This window comes from Oncorhynchus mykiss, chromosome 11 (assembly GCF_057628025.1).
Source record: "Oncorhynchus mykiss isolate SJ-2025 chromosome 11, ASM5762802v1, whole genome shotgun sequence".
Taxonomy (NCBI): domain Eukaryota; kingdom Metazoa; phylum Chordata; class Actinopteri; order Salmoniformes; family Salmonidae; genus Oncorhynchus; species Oncorhynchus mykiss.
In genome coordinates this window covers 44,489,278-44,508,101 of record NC_143032.1, presented here as the reverse complement: position 1 = coordinate 44,508,101, position 18,824 = coordinate 44,489,278, and the positions used below count along the sequence as shown (strand labels likewise).

At 43.1% G+C, this 18,824-nt stretch overlaps 1 protein-coding gene across 1 annotated transcript in view; it reads left to right on the top strand.

Moving 5' to 3' along the window:
• kiaa0825 (KIAA0825 ortholog) overlaps positions 1 to 18,824 on the top strand; it is a 169,847-nt gene that overhangs the window by 54,763 nt on the left and 96,260 nt on the right. The window contains exons 10-16 of the mRNA XM_021620901.3: positions 1,233 to 1,423; positions 9,199 to 9,387; positions 10,098 to 10,217; positions 11,667 to 11,806; positions 14,151 to 14,339; positions 17,854 to 18,081; positions 18,297 to 18,711. Of these exons, the coding sequence (XP_021476576.3) occupies positions 1,233 to 1,423; positions 9,199 to 9,387; positions 10,098 to 10,217; positions 11,667 to 11,806; positions 14,151 to 14,339; positions 17,854 to 18,081; positions 18,297 to 18,711 (1,472 nt within the window). The remainder of the gene's footprint in view (positions 1 to 1,232; positions 1,424 to 9,198; positions 9,388 to 10,097; positions 10,218 to 11,666; positions 11,807 to 14,150; positions 14,340 to 17,853; positions 18,082 to 18,296; positions 18,712 to 18,824) is intronic.

Sequence of the window (18,824 nt, the reverse complement as noted above, 5' to 3'; positions counted from 1 at the left end):
AAACTCAGGGCTCCACTCTCAGCTCTCCCAGCACATCTGGGGCTCCCGTGCTTCCCTGAGGGCTGGTGGGATCGAGGTGTCTGCACTGTGACCATCTGGAAACAGGGCTGCTGGAGCCTTTGTCCAAACCATACCTATGCCCCCTAAACCAACCCAGAACCCCCTCCCTCCCTTGCCCACTCCCTCCCTCTCCCTCCATTCCCAGTCACTGAGGTCAGACAGGCCTGCTGTGTGCAGGTGTGTTTTCCTCTGTCTGTCCTGGATCCTGGAGCTCCAGGGAGGCAGCTTAGCTCTTCCGGCCCAGACCCAGCACCAAGACCCACAACCTGGCCAGGCCCAGCCACAGACAAGTCTCAGCCACACGTGCACTTCCTCTTGGTTCTGGTACAGATTGTAATTCAGGGGGGTCTGTTGGGTCCAGAGGCAGAGGATGGAGTCTTAATCCCGGACGTATGGTCATGCTCTCTGTCCAGAGACAATCCCTAAATGATTTGCTTGTGGGGAGGAGGGGGAAGAGGGGGCTGAGATCATTACTAGATGTCGAACATGTTGTTAATAATCTCTCTTTGGTCACAACACCAACTGTATAGGACTGTCCCCCCCCCCCCCCCTCCCCTTGTCTGAAAGCAATTAGAGACAGGAAACCAGCCTCTCTCATTATGTCTCTCTCTCTCTCTCTCTCTCTCTCTCTCTCTCTCTCTACCTCTCCTGTCTCTCTCTCTCCTCTCCCTCTCCCTCCTCTCTCTCTCCTCTCTCTCTCTCTGTCTTTGTTTTACAACATTTCTTTGACCCAATGTAAAACCCCATTCATCTTTCTGTCATCTAATTTCAGTGTGTGTGTGTGCGTGAGCATCTGTGTGTGTTTGTGTGTGTGTGTGCGTGTGTGTGTGTGAGTGAACATCTGTGTGTTTAGTGATATTCCAGACTGTTCCCCTTGTCTGTGATGCCTTCCACAGATCAGGGCATGAAAGCAGTCTTTAGTCACATAGGGGAACAGGAGCCCAGGTGCAGAGTGCAGGTGGTGTGACCATGGGGCCTTCTATGTGTTGACAGCACTGTCTCTCTCTCTCTCTCTCTCTTTCTTTCTCTCTCTCTCTCTCTCACACACATTCATTATCCCTCTCATTCTCTCTCTTTCTATCACTCGCTCACTGTTTCTCCCATCTATCCATCCATCCATCTCTCCATTTCTCTATCTCGCTCCCTCGCTCCCTCTATCTCTCTCTCTGCAGGGTGATAGGTGTTCATTCTCAGTGCAGATGTGGCACTACTTCCTGACTGGGCTGCGTACTGACCTGTGGTTGGCTGTGCCAGGCTCTGTGGGGCGGGACGTGCTTGCTCAGGTGACCAGTGAGAGTCTGCAGGTTCTGGTGCAGAGGTACTCCAGGGCACGGCCCTCCTACAAGAGGCACCTGCAGATCAGGTACAGTATGGTATGAGGCAGTGCTTCCCCATACACACGCGCACATATGCATACAGGAACATACACACAGACATACATGCGTACATACACTCATATACACACACACATTATTGTTAGTGTTGTTGGTGTTGTTAGTGTTGTTTGTATTGTCAGTGTTGTTAGTGTTGTTCGTGGTGTTAGTATTGTTAGTGGTGTTAGTATCGCTAGTATTGTTGGAATTGTTAGCAGTGGTATTATTGTTAGTATTGGTAGTGATGTTAGTATTGTTAGTAGTGTTAGTGGTGTTAGTATTGTTAGTTCAGATAGTTCTGTTAGTGTTGTTATTATTGTTAGTGGTGTTAGTAGTGTTATTATTGTTAGTGGTGTTAGTGCTGTTAGTAGTGTTAGTATTGTTAATGTTGTTAGTAGTGTTAGTATTGTCTGTGGTGTTAGTATTGTTAGTATTAGTGGTGTTATTATGGTTGGTGTTGTTAGTGGCGTTATTATTGTTAGTTGTGTTGGTAGTGTTAGCAGTGTTAGTATTGTTCGGAGTGTTAGTATTGTTAGTAGTGCTACTATTGTTAGTAGTGGTAGTATTGTGTGTGGCGTTAGTATTGGTAGTGGTGTTAGTAGTATTAGTAGTGTTAGTAGTGTTAGCGGTGTTAGTATTGTTAGTGGCATTAGTAGTGTTAGTATTGGTAGTGTTGTTAGTGGTGTTAGTAGTGTTAGTGGTGTAGGTATTGCTAGTGGTGTTAGTATTGGTCGTGTTGTTAGTAGTGTTACTATGGTTTGTGATGTTAGTAGAGTTAGCATTGGTAGTGTTATTAGTATTGGTAGTATTAGTGGTGTTATTATTGTTGGTGGTGTTAGTATTGTTAGTGGCATTAGTATTGTTGGTGTTGTTGGTAGTGTTAGTGGTGTTAGTAGTGTTAGTAGTGCTACTATTGTTAGTGGTGTTAGTATTGTTTGTGGTGTTAGTATTGGTAGTGTTGTTAGTATTGTTAGTGGTGTTAGCGGTGTTAGTATTGTAAGTAGTGTTAGTATTGTTAGTGGTGTTAGTATTGGTAGTGCTGTTAGTGGTGTTAGTATTGTTAGTAGTGTTAGTATTGTTAGTGGTGTTAGTATTGGTAGTGCTGTTAGTGGTGTTAGTATTGTTAGTGGTGTTAGTGTCGTTAGTGGTGTTAGTATTGGTAGTGTTGTTAGTGGTGTTAGTATTGTTAATAGTGTTAGTATGGTTTGTGGTGTTAGTGGTGTTAGTAGTGTTAACATTGGTAGTGTTGTTAGTTTTGGTAGTGTTGTATTGTTAGTGGTGTTAGTATTGGTAGTGTTGTTAGTATTGTTAGTGGTGTTAGTGGTGTTAGTATTGGTAGTGTTGTTAGTGGTGTTAGTATTGTTAGTAGTGTTAGTATGGTTTGTGGTGTTAGTAGTGTTAGTAGTGTTAGCATTGGTAGTGTTGTTAGTATTGGTAGGGTTGTCAGTGTTGTTAGTAGTGCTAGTATTGTTAGTGCGAGTAGTATTGTTGTGGTTAGTGTTGTTAGTAGTGTTAGCATTGTTAGTAGTGTTAGCATTGTTAGTAGTGTTAGTGTTGTTAGTGTTGTTAGTATTGTTAGTGTTGTTAGTGTTATTGGTGTTGTTAGGAGTGTTAGTGTTGTTTGTAGTGTTAGTGTTGTTAGTACTGATAGTGTTGTTAGTATTGTCAGTGGTGTTAGTATTGTCAGTGGTGTTAGTATTGGTAGTGTTGTTAGTGGTGTTAGTATTGTTAGCAGTGTTAGTATGGTTCGCGGTGTTAGTAGTGTTAGCATGGGTAGTGTTGTTAGTATTGGTAGTGTTGTATTGTTAGTGGTGTTAGTATTGGTAGTGTTGTTAGTATTGTATGTGGTGTTAGTGGTGTTAGTATTGGTAGTATTGTTAGTAGTGTTATTATGGTTTGTGGTGTTAGTAGTGTTAGCATTGGTAGTGGTGTTAGTATTGGTAGGGTTGTCAGTGTTGTTAGTATTGTTAGTAGTGCTAGTATTGTTAGTGCCAGTAGTATTGTTAGTGTGGTTAGTGCTGTTAGTATTGTTATTAGTGTTAGTATAGTTAGTAGTGTTAGTATTGTTAGTGTTGTTTGTAGTGTTAGTGTTTTTATTATTGTTAGGATTTTTAGTGGTGTTAGTATTGTTAGTAGTGTCTGTGTTGTTAGTGTTGTTAGTAGTGTTAGTGTTGATAGCACTGTTAATAGTGTTAGTATTGGTAGTGTTGTTTATAGTGTTAGTGTTGTTAGTATTGTTAGTGTTGTTTGTGGTGGTAGTGTTCTTATTATTGTTAGTATTGTTAGTGTTATTGGTGTTGATAGTAGTGTTAGTATTGTTAGTGTTGTTTGTAGTGTTAGTGTTGTTAGTATTGTTCGTAGTGTCAATATTGTTGGTGTGGTTTGTTGTGTTAGTGTTGCTAGTATTGTTATTATTGTTAGTATTGTTTGCAGTGTTAGTAGTGTTAGTATTGTTAGTGTTGTTTGTAGTGTTAGTATTGTTTGTATTGTTAGTAGTGTTAGTAGTGTTAGTAGTGTTAGTGTTGATAGTGGTGTTAGTAGTGTTAGTGGTGTTAGTAGTGTTAGTGTTGTTTGTAGTGTTAGTGTTGTTAGTAGTGTTAGTGTTGTTTGTAGTGTTAGTGTTAGTACCATTAGTATTGTTAGTAGTGTTAGTGGTGTTAGTAGTGTTAGTGGTGTTAGTAGTGTTTGTAGTGTTAGTGTTGTTTGTATTGTTAGTAATGTTAGTGTTGTTAGTGGTGTTAGTAGTGTTAGTGGTGTTAGTAGTGTTAGTTTTGTTAGTGTTGTTTGTAGTGTTAGTGTTGTCGGTATTGTTAGTAGTGTTATTAGTGTTAGTGTTGTTAGTGGTGTTCGTTTTGTTAGTATTGTTAGTGTTGTCAGTGTTGTTAGTAGTAGTGATATTGTTAGTGTTGGTTGTAGTGTTAGTGTTGTTAGTATTGTTAGGCGTGTTAGTATTGTTAGTGTTGTTGGTAGTGTTAGTGGTGTTAATAGTGTTAGTATTGTTAGTGGTGTTAGTATTGGTAGTGGTGTTAGTATTGTTAGTAGCGTTAGTATTGTTAGTGGTGTTAGTATTGGTAGTGCTGTTAGTGGTGTTAGTATTGTTAGTGGTGTTAGTATCGTTAGTGGTGTTAGTATTGGTAGTGTTGTTAGTGGTGTTAGTATTGTTAATAGTGTTAGTATGGTTTGTGGTGTTAGTGGTGTTAGTAGTGTTAACATTGGTAGTGTTGTTAGTTTTGGTAGTGGTGTATTGTTAGTGGTGTTAGTATTGGTAGTGTTGTTAGTATTGTTAGTGGTGTTAGTATTGGTAGTGTTGTTAGTATTGTTAGTAGTGTTAGTATGGTTTGTGGTGTTAGTAGTGTTAGTAGTGTTAGCATTGGTAGTTTTGTTAGTATTGGTAGTTTTGTCAGTGTTGTTAGTAGTGCTAGTATTGTTAGTGCGAGTAGTATTGTTAGTGTGGTTAGTGTTGTTAGTAGTGTTAGCATTGTTAGTAGTGTTAGCATTGTTAGTAGTGTTAGTGTTGTTAGTATTGTTAGTGTTATTGGTGTTGATAGTAGTGTTAGGAGTGTTAGTGTTGTTTGTAGCGTTAGTGTTGTTAGTATTGATAGTGTTGTTAGTATTGTTAGTAGTGTTAGTATGGTTTGTGGTGTTAGTAGTGGTAGTAGTGTTAGCATTGGTAGTGTTGTTAGTATTGGTAGGGTTGTCAGTGTTGTTAGTAGTGCTAGTATTGTTAGTGCGAGTAGTATTGTTAGTGTGGTTAGTGTTGTTAGTAGTGTTAGCATTGTTAGTAGTGTTAGTGTTGTTAGTACTGATAGTGTTGTTAGTATTGTCAGTGGTGTTAGTAGTGTCAGTGGTGTTAGTATTTGTAGTGTTGTTAGTGGTGTTAGTATTGTTAGCAGTGTTAGTATGGTTCGCGGTGTTAGTAGTGTTAGCATGGGTAGTGTTGTTAGTATTGGTAGTGTTGTATTGTTAGTGGTGTTAGTATTGGTAGTGTTGTTAGTATTGTATGTGGTGTTAGTGGTGTTAGCATTGGTAGTGTTGTTAGTGGCGTTAGTATTGTTAGTAGTGTTATTATGGTTTGTGGTGTTAGTAGTGTTAGCATTGGTAGTGTTGTCAGTGTTGTTAGTATTGTTAGTAGTGCTAGTATTGTTAGTGCCAGTAGTATTGTTAGTGTGGTTAGTGTTGTTAGTATTGTTATTAGTGTTAGTATAGTTAGTAGTGTTAGTATTGTTAATGTTGTTTGTAGTGTTAGTGTTTTTATTATTGTTAGGATTTTTAGTGGTGTTAGTATTGTTAGTAGTGTCTGTGTTGTTAGTGTTGTTAGTAGTGTTAGTGTTGATAGCGCTGTTAATAGTGTTAGTATTGGTAGTGTTGTTTATAGTGTTAGTGTTGTTAGTATTGTTAGTGTTGTTTGTGGTGGTAGTGTTCTTATTATTGTTAGTAGTGTTAGTGTTATTGGTGTTGATAGTAGTGTTAGTATTGTTAGTGTTGTTTGTAGTGTTAGTGTTGTTAGTATTGTTCGTAGTGCCAATATTGTTGGTGTGGTGTGTTGTGTTAGTGTTGCTAGTATTGTTAGTATTGTTAGTATTGTTTGCAGTGTTAGTAGTGTTAGTATTGTTAGTGTTGTTTGTAGTGTTAGTATTGTTTGTATTGTTAGTAGTGTTAGTAGTGTTAGTAGTGTTAGTGTTGATAGTGGTGTTAGTAGTGTTAGTGGTGTTAGTAGTGTTAGTGTTGTTTGTAGTGTTAGTGTTGTTAGTAGTGTTAGTGTTGTTTGTAGTGTTAGTGTTAGTACCGTTAGTATTGTTAGTAGCGTTAGTGGTGTTAGTAGTGTTAGTATTGTTAGTATTGTTTGTAGTGTTAGTGTTGTTTGTATTGTTATTATTGTTAGTAATGTTAGTGTTGTTAGCGGTGTTAGTAGTGTTAGTGGTGTTAGTAGTGTTAGTTTTGTTAGTGTTGTTTTGTAGTGTTAGTGTTGTCGGTATTGTTAGTAGTGTTATTAGTGTTAGTGTTGTTAGTGGTGTTCGTTTTGTTAGTATTGTTAGTTTTGTCAGTGTTGTTAGTAGTAGTGATATTGTTAGTGTTGGTTGTAGTGTTAGTGTTGTTAGTATTGTTAGTCGTGTTAGTATTGTTAGTGGTGTTAGTATTGTTAGTGGTGTTAGTATTGTTAGTAGCGTTAGTATTGTTAGTGGTGTTAGTATTGGTAGTGCTGTTAGTGGTGTTAGTATTGTTAGTGGTGTTAGTATCGTTAGTGGTGTTAGTATTGGTAGTGTTGTTAGTGGTGTTAGTATTGTTAATAGTGTTAGTATGGTTTGTGGTGTTAGTGGTGTTAGTAGTGTTAACATTGGTAGTGTTGTTAGTTTTGGTAGTGTTGTATTGTTAGTGGTGTTAGTATTGGTAGTGTTGTTAGTATTGTTAGTGGTGTTAGTATTGGTATTGTTGTTAGTATTGTTAGTAGTGTTAGTATGGTTTGTGGTGTTAGTAGTGTTAGTAGTGTTAGCATTGGTAGTTTTGTTAGTATTGGTAGTTTTGTCAGTGTTGTTAGTAGTGCTAGTATTGTTAGTGCGAGTAGTATTGTTAGTGTGGTTAGTGTTGTTAGGAGTGTTAGCATTGTTAGTAGTGTTAACATTGTTAGCATTGTTAGTAGTGTTAGCATTGTTATTAGTGTTAGTGTTGTTAGTGTTGTTAGTATTGTTAGTGTTATTGGTGTTGATAGTAGTGTTAGGAGTGTTAGTGTTGTTTGTAGCGTTAGTGTTGTTAGTATTGATAGTGTTGTTAGTATTGTTAGTAGTGTTAGTATGGTTTGTGGTGTTAGTAGTGTTAGTAGTGTTAGCATTGGTAGTGTTGTTAGTATTGGTAGGGTTGTCAGTGTTGTTAGTAGTGCTAGTATTGTTAGTGCGAGTAGTATTGTTAGTGTGGTTAGTGTTGTTAGGAGTGTTAGCATTGTTAGTAGTGTTAACATTGTTAGCATTGTTAGTAGTGTTAGCATTGTTATTAGTGTTAGTGTTGTTAGTGGTGTTAGTGTTGTTAGTATTGTTAGTTTGGTCAGTGTTGTTAGTAGTAGTGATATTGTTAGTGTTGGTTGTAGTGTTAGTGTTGTTAGTATTGTTAGTCATGTTAGTATTGTTAGTGTTGTTGGTAGTGTTAGTGGTGTTAGTATTGGTAGTGCTGTTAGTGGTGTTATTATTGTTAGTAGTGTTAGTATTGTTAGTGGTGTTAGTATTGGTAGTGCTGTTAGTGGTGTTAGTATTGTTAGTGGTGTTAGTATCGTTAGTGGTGTTAGTATGGGTAGTGTTGTTAGTGGTGTTAGTATTGTTAATAGTGTTAGTATGGTTAGTAGTGTTAGTAGTGTTAGTGGTGTTAGTCGTGTTAGTATTGTTAGTGTTGTTTGTAGTGTTAGTGTTGTTATTATTGTTAGTAGTGCTAGTATTGTTAGTATTGTTAGTGGTGTTAGTAGTGTTAGTTTTGTTAGAATTGTTAGTGTTGTTGTTAGTGTTGATAGTGGGGTTAGTATTGTTAGTGTTGTTTGTAGTTTGTGTTGTTAGTATTGTTAGTGCTGTTAGTATTGTTAGTGTTGGTTGTGTTGTTAGTATTGTTAGTGCTGTTAGTATTGTTAGTGTTGTTTGTGTTGTTAGTATTGTTGGTGTTGTTTGTGTTGTTAGTATTGTTAGTGTTGCTAGTATTGTTATTGTTGTTAGTATTGTTAGTGCTGTTAGTATTGTTAGTGTTGTTTGTGTTGTTAGTATTGTTTGTGCTGTTGGTGTTGTTGGTATTGTTAGTGTTGTTAGTATTGTTGGTCGGTTTTGTGTTGTTATTATTGTTTGTGTATTTTGTGTTGTTGGTGTTGATCATGTTGTTAGTATTGTTAGTGTTGTTAGTGTTGTTGTCTGTGCTGTTGGTGTTATTGGTGTTGATCGTGTTGTTAGTATTGTTAGTGTTGTTGTTTGTGCTGTTGGTGTTATTGGTGTTGATCGTGTTGTTAGTTTTGTTAGTGTTGTTGTTTGTGCTGTTGGTGTTATTGGTGTTGATCATGTTGTTAGTGTTGTTGTTGGTGTTGATCGTGTTGTTAGTATTGTTGGTGTTAGTGTTGTTGTTTGTGGTGTTGGTGTTGTTGTTGTTGTTAGTGTTGTCGTGTTAGGGTTAGGCTCAGTTCCATAGTGTTCCTCTTGGGCTTGACGTGGGGGACTGAACACTGCATTAACACATACTAAACACACCCTGAACACATGCTGAGGCCTTCAGTCCACAACTGCTTCACATCACCGCTGACGGATGACAATGTGCAGGTCGTCCATGAATTAGTGTTGGGAGAGAGGGCTTGTGTGTGTGTGTGTGTGTGCGTGTGCGTGTGCGTGTGCGTGTGTGTGCTTGCACTGTGTTACATACAGGCCTCCCAAAGAGAGAGAGGAAGTGTAGGGTTCCTCTGTCTATCTCTGCTCCAACTCACAACCCTCACATGATTACACTAAGACACACTTAGGAATGCTGTCCATCTAACTTAGAACGGTGATGACAGATTTGGCTCCCGTGAAGAAATAGTCCAATAAAAGCCCTACAACCAATTGAGGAAACAGATTTAATGCTTTCTGGACATGAAAGAAGCTATTTATTTACATAGTAGAGCGAAGGCCTCAGGCCCGTAACTGTCCTGTCATAAACTCAGCAGGAGGTTTCATCTGGCTCGCCAACCATGTTGTCATGTTATGATGTCATGCCTGATGAGAGTTCGGGATGCTCTGTGTAGTGTCTAACCCCTTCTCCCCCCCCCCCCCAGGAGTGACATCACGGTGGTGCTGCTGTGTGTGGAGCAGCTCATGTGGAGTGTGTGTGAGCGGCCCGAGGCGCTGGCTCAGTCAGAGCCATCGGTGGCGGGCTGCGTCTGGGTCGCCTCAATCCACAGCCTGTGTGACCAGCTCCTGACCACGCTGGTCATCGTGACCGCACCCCTGCCTCAGCTCTACTGGTACAAACACAGCCTCTGCCATCTGATTTCTCACACTGGCCGCACTAAGCCAATCAGCTGTAGCGCATGCTGTCTGCCTTTTACCAACCCCAAACCTCTGGGAACTGTCGTCTTTTAAACCGCCGCTTAGTCCCAGGGGTTCACTCTGACATCATAAACCTATATTAATGTACATTACTGCAGCATGGTAAGATTAACCTGGCTTTGTTGTAACAGACCACTCTTTATGCAGGGTGTCAATCCGCGACACCATCACTTCCACCACCATCTGGTGTACACTGAGTGTACAAAACATTAGGAACACCTGCTCCTTCCATGACATAGACTGACCAGGTGAGACCAGGTGAATCCAGGTGAAAGCTATGATCCCTTATTGATGTCGCTTGTTAACTCCACTTCAATCGGTGTAGACGAAGGGGCCCGGTTTGTGTCAGGAACTGCAACGCTGCTGGGTTTTTCACGCAGAAGAGTTTCCCCTGTATATCAAGAATGGTCCACCACCCAAAGGACATCCAGCCAACTTGACACAACTGTGGGAAGCATTGGAGTCAACATGGGCCAGCAACCTTGTGGAATGCTTTCGACACCTTGGAGAGTCCATGCCCCGACGAATTGAGGCTGTTCTGAGGTCCATACACTGTCACTGCATAGGCAAAAGACACATTGGGCTGATATGCTGTATTCTGATGGCTATGTGTCATATCCCTCAGGACTTTCCAGGACAGACCTGGAGAGGGCTCCGCGCCAGCTCTGGCCCATTCCCCAGGCAGCCCTGGCATACACTGGCTCTGTGCCATCCACCCTGGCCTGTTCACCCAGCAGGCAGCACGGTACGTAACATACGCACACTCGCACAAACTCTTACACGCAGAGAGTATACCCACCACGGCCCAAGGGCCATATGTCAAGCACCATATGTGTGCTGAGTCAGGGCGTCGTCTTTGTGAGGGCCCCAGTCATACCCAGGGACTGTAATACAACACAGATGCAGTTAAAGAAGTCGAGGTGGGAAGCAATAGTGTTACTACACACACTGTGTTTATGTTAATGGCTGCTGAGGGGGTTTTCACTGAGGGTGTGAACAGAGACGACTGTTTCGGAGTGGGACAAGGGGTGTGCGTGCATGCGCTCGTGTTTGGAGGTTTGGGGAGGAATGACTTCTCTGACCTGAGAAGGTGCACTCAGTCACTCTCCGCACTCGCCCCATACTGCCCCCTCCCTTCACCACCTTTACTCTTGGGTGATGTCATCGCAGGCTTAGAGAGCACAAATCACCCCCCATCCAACCCCTGCCATACTCCCTGAGAGTTGAAATGAGTTTATGTTTATGACCTTCTTTATTTTCCTCATGTTCAGCGATGGCAGGGTGCCTTGCTGTGCTGTGGTTCCCTGGCCAAATCCACAGGTCCTTCCATGGCTGGGCCCTGTAGCCAGACCTTCCCTCAGCTCAGCTCCTCACATAAACCGACTGTGATGATTATTAAATAAAACAACAATAAAAACACAAAGCACGTCGATAAATCAAGCAGTATTATGGCCAATCAAAAGTGTGGAGCTCTCTTGTTTTGACACTGGAAGCCGACCCTGTGCTGTAGCTGGTCAGATTTATCACAGCAGTTAAGGGAGGATCTCTCCTGGATTTGCAGCCCCAGTGACATCATAAACTGCGCCGTCAGGTTAAGGCATAGTGTTCCTCACTCAAGCAGCAGGGTGCACCACGCTCTCGCTTTTTGGCTGGAACGGGGCGGCTAACTTTCCCTCCCCCGTCCTCCGCCTAGTTTTCCTTGCCCTTTATCAGGTTTTTATTGAGACGTATACAACACACGCCCGTGCACACTCACACGCACACTCACACACATGCACACTCGCACGCAAACTCCAAGGACATGCCTCATTACACCCAGCTGGCTGCAGCCTCATGGTTCCACAAAATACATAGAGGGTTATGCTGTATATTTATGTATTTGGCTTCTCCCCAAATGTTCATTTGCTTGGAGCTGGCCAAGATTAAATGTAATTCCTTCCTGGTGCACTCTCGAAGTAAGCGAGCATGAAGGCATTTGCGCACTAATCTGGTAAGGGAGGAACTGACATTCAAGGAAGTTGCTATATCATAACAGTATATTTGTGTTTCACGGATGTGCGTCCTCCCTTGTCTGAATGGACTACTTTCTATCATTCTAGTTACCCGACGCTGCAGAGCCATCACTGTTGTTGTGTGTTGTTTCTCCCGCCGCCGTTTCTCCTGTCCGTCTGACCCGTGACTGTCTCGGTTGTAGGGAGGGCCTGGCGGGCGAAGCGACCTCCGAGTGCCAGCTGAGGCTGCTGACCTCTGACCCAAGATGCAGTCCCAGGTTGCTGCTGACCGCCATCCTGCACAGAGACTGTCACCTGCTGCGAGTCCTCCTGGAACACTCCCGTAAGACACTCTGATGGAAATACTCTAACAACCTGCTCATTGCACCACACACACCTGGGAAAGGGGATTGAAAAATGAAAAATGAGTCCGATATCCGAGATGTCATGTTGTTGCTTTGTTGGTTGCACAAACTCTTCATTCTCCCAAATATGATATATATTTTTTAATTCATGTGTTAGATCTTTATTAGGCAAAGTGAAACCAAAGTCAAGCTGTCAACCTCCCAGAGGCCCATGGGTAGGATAGGATCCACTTTGGTTATGAAACCTTTAAAATGTAATCTGTGCCCAGGGTCCCAATGAAACTAATCACATCTATGGACAGGCTGTGCAGTGCCTGAACATCTTTGGATGGAGCCCATTTGTTTTATGGAGTTGTCATCATCCTCCTCATCATCATCAGGGCCTTCATCATCCCGACTAAATCAATAGAGAGCCGTAATAAACACCCAACAGGGCTAACCTGAGCTCACACACTGACCTTTAAACATCTCCTTCTCCTCTCTCCACATTGGGAAAGTGTAACCTTTAAAGACTGTTGTGCACTTGTACATTAATTCACATTAAAGCGACCTCATTAATAACAACGCCGGCCTTCTAAGACGACGGCAGCTAGCTAGCGTTTCTCCCCTCCCCACCGTCGCCCGGGCCTGCACTGCACCGTCGTAAATCAACATCGCCACCAAACCGAACTCTACCTCGGAGACCAGCTAATTAAGAGGAACCAGACAAACCCGGCCATTCTCCTCGTCCCAACTCTCAGCAGCCACTGCTACCTTAACTGCTCTCTGATGGGTGGGTCTGTCCTCTCGCGCAGCAGCGCCAGCAGGCTGGGCACGGATTTCTGCTACGCTAGGTCCTCTCTGTAAATGAGCAGCTTTATACACAGGACTGTTTTATTATCATCACACACTGTGTCTGCTTCCAATTACAGACGAGAGAGAGAGAGAGAGAGAGAGAGAGAGAGAGAGAGAGAGAGAGAGAGAGAGAGAGAGAGAGAGAGAGAGAGAGAGAGAGAGAGAGAGAGAGAGAGAGAGAGAGAGAGAGAGAGAGAGAGAGAGAGAGAGAGAGAGAGAGAGAGAGAGAGAGAGAGAGAGAGAGAGAGAGAGAGAGAGAGAGAGAGAGAGAGAGAGAGAGAGAGAGAGAGAGAGAGAGAGAGAGAGAGAGAGAGAGAGAGAGAGAGAGAGAGAGAGAGAGAGACTCCTCAGAGATGGAACAGTAGTCTATCTATCATAACTCATCTCCGGTTCCGTAATGGGATAATTATTAAAAGGTGTCTAGTTAACCCGCCATGCTCTTCAGCACCCCAAGTGGAAATGAATATAAGTCCCCCCTTTCCCCTCGACAGTGGGCATGGCGCTATCACCACGCGCCCTCTCCTTAAGGACCAATTACCAGGCCGACAGACTACAAGGCCACAGCATTATCCACATAATGCAGTGTAATAGAGTGATTGTAGGTCAAAGGATGTTTGACCACTTTTTTTTGTGCCACGTCAGGAGAAAAAAAACAGAGAGGAAATCAATTCCCATCAGTGGTTGAGCGGCGATGGGCTTCCTGGCTTCTTATTAAGCCGGGTGATATTAGGGCCCCTGCGTCCCTTAATGCGGCAGGTAATTTAGGCCTGTCATTTTAAAACAGTCCAACATTTGTCAAGGGGGAACGCAAACAGCTCCCTGCCTTCCATCAAAGGGCCCGCTCATTGAGTGTTGCGTTGCATTCGGCCTCCTATTCAAATACCTGTCATCTCACACAAAACAGACTGACGGACGGCCTCTGGACCTGTGCCACTGGAGGAACACAGATGATCCCCCTCCCCCTCGGCCCCTACCCCCACCTCCCAACCCCCAACCCTCACCACACCATGCCTGCAGCGACCCCCACAAGGACATCCTGGCAGAACGTGTTCCTACTTATTTCCTGCCTTTCGTCTACTAGATATTCATCCACAAGAGGCTTGGGGATTCAGTTGTTTTTGTATAGTTTCACTAAAGATGTGTGGGTGTGTATTTTCTATGCCAATAGTTATTTTGTTACCTTTCGTTGGCGTGTCCCAGTTTGGACAGCCTTGACAGCCTTGAGATATTTTCTCGCTTGGCGCGTTTGATATTGCTTTATTTCCACCTCTCCTCAGCCCCCACCTCGAAGGTGCAGCTGGGGAATGTTCTGTACTATGACGACTAAGGTTGAAATGGAAGGTTAGCAGTGCACGGTCATATATTGCAGCTGAAGAGACCCCATTCAAAACTGACTCGCACTCCCGAACGTGTTTGAATGCTTGGGTTTCACTATAGTCCTTGGCATTTTATGTGTGTCTGTCACTTCAACTTTTCCTATATTTTCAGATTTCTGCGTGGAGGAGGAGGCAGATGCTGATGCTGTGTGTCCTGTGAAGAGCGATGCTGGAGATGAGTTTATGGAGGCTGTGTACAACGTGCTCAGCTCTCTGAACAATGTCCCAAAAGCCCTGACTCTGGCCCTGGAGACTTACTTTGACAGAGGGCACTTATGGGACTATCTATACAGCCCGGCAGGTATTGAAACCTCATTGTTGCTATACAGAACCTATATTTTACACTGGAGTGCGCTGTTCTGTAGGCACTCGAGAGCACACAATGCAGGATGCAGACTGCGTTTCCAAAGAAAAGCACTGAAGAAACCTACAGTTGACGTCGGAGGTTTACGTACACTTAGGTTGGAGTCATTAACACTCGTTTTTCAACCACTCACTCACACATTTCTTGTTAACAAACTATAGTTTCGGCAAGTCGGTTAGGACATCTACTTTGTGCACGACACAATACATTTTTACAACAATTGTTTACAGACAGATTATTTCACTTATAATTCACTGTGTCACAATTCCAGTGGGTCAGAAGTGTACATACACTAAGTTGACTGTGCCTTTAAACAGCTTGGAAAGTTCCAGAAAATGATGTAATGGGTTTAGAAGCTTCAGATAGGCTAATTGACGTGTACCTGTGGATGTATTTCAAGGCCTACCTTCAAACTCAGTGCCTCTTAACTTGACATCGTTGGAAAATCAAAAGAAATCAGCAAAGAAAAAAAATTGTAGACCTCCATAAGTCTGGTTCATCCTTGAGAGCAATTTCCACACCGCTCAAGGAAGGAGACGCGTTCTGTCTCCTAGAGATTAACGTACTTTGGTGCTAAAAGTGCAAATCAATCCCAGAACAACAGCAAAGGAATTTCTGAAGATGTGAAGATGCAGGAGGACAGGAGGTACAAAAGTATCTACATCCACAGTTAAACGAGTCCTATATTGATAACCTGAAATGCCGCTCAGCACGGAAGAAGCAACCGCTCCAAAATCGCCATAAAAAAATCCAGATCACGGTTTGCAACTGCACATGGGGACAAAGATTGTACTTTTTGGAGAAATGTCCTGTGGTCTGATTAAAGAAATAGAACTGTTTGGCCATAATGACCATCGTTATGTTTGGAGGAAAAAGGGGGAGGCTTGAAAGCCGAAGAACACCATCCCAACCGTGAGCACAGGGGTGGCAGCATCATGTTGTGGGGGTGCTTTGCTGCAGGAGGGACTGGTGCACTTCACAAAATAGATGGCAACATGAGGAAGGAGAATTATGTGGATATATTGAAGCAACAACTCAAGACATCAGTCAGGAAGTTAAAGCTTGGTCACAAATGGGTCTTCCAAATGGACAATGACTCCAAGCATAATTCCAAAGTTGTTGCAAAATGGCTTAAAGACAGCAAAGTCAAGGTATTGGAGTGGCCATCACAAAGCCCCGACCTCAATCCTATAGAAAATTTGTGGGCAGAACTGAAAAAGCATGTGCGAGCAAGGAGGCCTACAAACCTGACTCAGTTACACCAGCTCTGTCAGGAGGAATGAGGAGGAGGAGGAAAATTCACCCAATTATTGTGGGAAGCTTGTGGAAGGCTACCCGAAACGTTTGACCCAAGTTAAACAATTTAAAGGAAATGCTATGAAATACTAATTGAGTGTATGTAACCTTCTGACCCACTGGGAATGTGATGAAAGAAATAAAAGCTGAAATAAATAATTCTTTCTACTATTATTCTGACATTTCACATTCTTAAAATAAAGTGGTGATCCTAACTAACTTAAAACAGGGAATTTTTACGAGGATTAAATGTCAGGAATTGTGAAAAACTAAGTTTAAATGTATTTGGCTAAGGTGTATGTAAACGTTTGACTTCAACGGTATGTCCTAACTTTGTCATGGTCCCTAATGTTTAGATCTGGATCCAAATATATCACGTTTTGGGAAATCCAATTTGAGCTGCAATTTATTTAGTTCGACTGGTACAATGGAACCAATGGAATAGTCCCAAAAGTACAAACTCCAAGCTAAATTAAACACACCTAAAATAAAGTATATGAAACTATTTGAGATGTCTGTTTGACCCACATCAGGTTCAAATCCACATATAGGCTAACGCTATTAGTAGTTATGTGGCCGTGTGTGTGTGCATGCGTGCTAGCGTGTGTGCATGCCCATAGGTAAACACTGTCGTCACCATTCTAACGAATACACCACGTCCGAAGTGGGCTTTTATCGGAATGGATTCGAGGCTCAGTACAAATAATCCTAAACTGCAGCGCAAACCCTCCCTTAACTGGCTCTCTGGTGACTGTTTACGTGTTGTCATTTCCATGACAAAACATAGAAGAAGTCCCGCTCCAACATCAGCTCATCCTGTCGAGCTGATCGTACTACTAATCGTTCAGTGCTCAATAACACAGACTGCAATTATTCCCTGACACTTCCTTTTGATTTTGGGTTTAATCAGGGCTCCTGTGGAGTCCCAGCTCCTTTTGCTGTAGTTTTTTTTCTCCATCACATGCGAGAGGTAATTATTGTAGCATAAATTAGGGTGATTGGGTAGGAGGTTGGAAGGGGAGAAGGAGAGAAGACAGTGGTGGATTCACTCCTGTCGTCTCAATGTCACCCGGTGCTCTCTCTCTTCTCTCTCTCTCTCTTCTCTCTCTCTCTCTCTCTCTCTCTCTCTCTCTCTCTCTCTCTCTCTCGCTCTCTCTCTCTTCTCTCTCTCTTCTCTCTCTCTCTCTCTCTCTCTCTCTCTCTTTCTGTGTGTCTCCTGCTATCGTTGGCTTAATTGCTGCTCTGGGATGCACCTCCCAACTGAGATGGTGTGTAATTGAATTTTGGGGCACAGGAGTTCCCCGAACCAAACTATTGATCTCTCTGGGAACTTCTCTACTGTTCTGTGTTCTTTACAGTTTGTGATGTCCAATGACTTAACCATCAGCTGGAGCTGGCTGAAGTCTTATGTGTTGAAGTAGTCAGTGATTATATAAGTGCTGAGTTGTGAACAGGTTTTGAATATGGGGTGACTTTTGACAAATGGGTTGAGGTTTTGGAGACAGAGGTCTTGCTTTACCATGTAGCAGGCCTATATCACGTCGTTTTTTTTTTCTGTTTTGAAGGGATGGAGAGTTATAGATGGTAGGATTCCCCTGGGACTTCAATGCATTCCAGTTCTGCCACTGTACTAAATCTCTCTGATGTAGCTCTTTGTTTTACTGCTAATGCCATGGAAACGATATGAGTGCCGTACAGCTGCACACTGTTGCTGATCTGGTACTAATATGTACAGGGTATTGAAGGCCAAAACGTTGAAAGGCCTGACTTCGGCAAAGCTGGTATACACCTAATGCCCACCTGGCTTTGATACAGAATACCTCTCTTCCCCTGGTAGTGGGTTTCAAAAACTTCTCCGCACCAAAAGATTTACGGTTGCAACGTTCAGCTTTTTAAATCTGTTGTTCTGTTTTCAGTTGTTCACCCTCAAATAATCTTTCTCTCCTTGGCACTGAAATTGTGATTTATGTGGTGGTTGACAGAGTTTTCTCACCTGATTCCCCCAGGTTTCGATAAGTTGCTGATGTAAATACAACTATTGATAAGCATTAGCCAATTTAGAAGAAGAGCCTTTTGGAACACTCAGAACGACTACTCTTCCTCTGTCATGAAAGTGATTGCTGACCCTGTCCTGTCCTGTCCTGGCCTGTCCTAGATTCAGTGCGGCCTGTCCCCGTGGTGATCAGCTTTATCCGGGCAGTGGTCAACCAGCCTGTCCACTGCCTTCTGGGCCATCTGGTCACCATGGTACTGGCTTGGCAGGCCTCTGAGGATCCCTGTTCCTCCCTGCTCAGACGGGACATCCCAGACAACATCCTCACTAAAGTCCCCAGGGAGTGGAGCTATACCCTTCAGACACCCAAGGGGAGGGAATCAGCTAATAGTACGTACTGGCGCCACTGTCTCACTCTGAGCTGGATTATTGTGTGGACTAAATTGTGTGGATCAAAAAATGTATATTTGCATTGCATCTCTTCTTGTAGTACACCGGAACACAATTGATTATCCATTGGCTAAATTAACATATTTATTTAATGCTCAGTATTGTCTGAAACACTTTGTTTCCTTATCCCTGGTTTGTCTCTCCTGTCTGTTCAGGTGTGGTGAATCTGGCACTCCAGGCCCTCTCCTTCATCTACACCAACCTGCCCTCGGCCGTGGCTTCCCTCCCTCTGCCAGTACGCTTCCTCTTTCACACCGCAGAGAAACACCTTTCCCAGCATGCTCGGCAGCTGCGCTCCACAGGCCTGCTCCTCTGGGCCCTCCTTAGCTGTCTCTGCCAGTGCCTGGAGGACCCCAACTCACTGGAGCTGCTGTGCGGCTTGCCTTTGGACCGGGGGGCCAAGGAGAGACTGGCCCTGCTGTCAGAGTGCCTCCAGGGGACCATGGGCCAGGGCCAGCAGAAGGGTGTGCCCAAGCCCACTGTGCACAAGGTACTGCAGGCTCTGGAGGAGAGGAGGCCCAAGTGGTGCTCCATGCAGCTGCAGAAGGCCCGCAAGCTCTGCTCCGAGAGGTGAGAGGACAACCGAACTTAATCCTAACCTAACTGTAATCCTAACCAAACCTAATTTATCCTGCAGAAGGCCCGCAAGCTCTGCTCCGAGAGGTGAGAGGTCAACTCTGGAC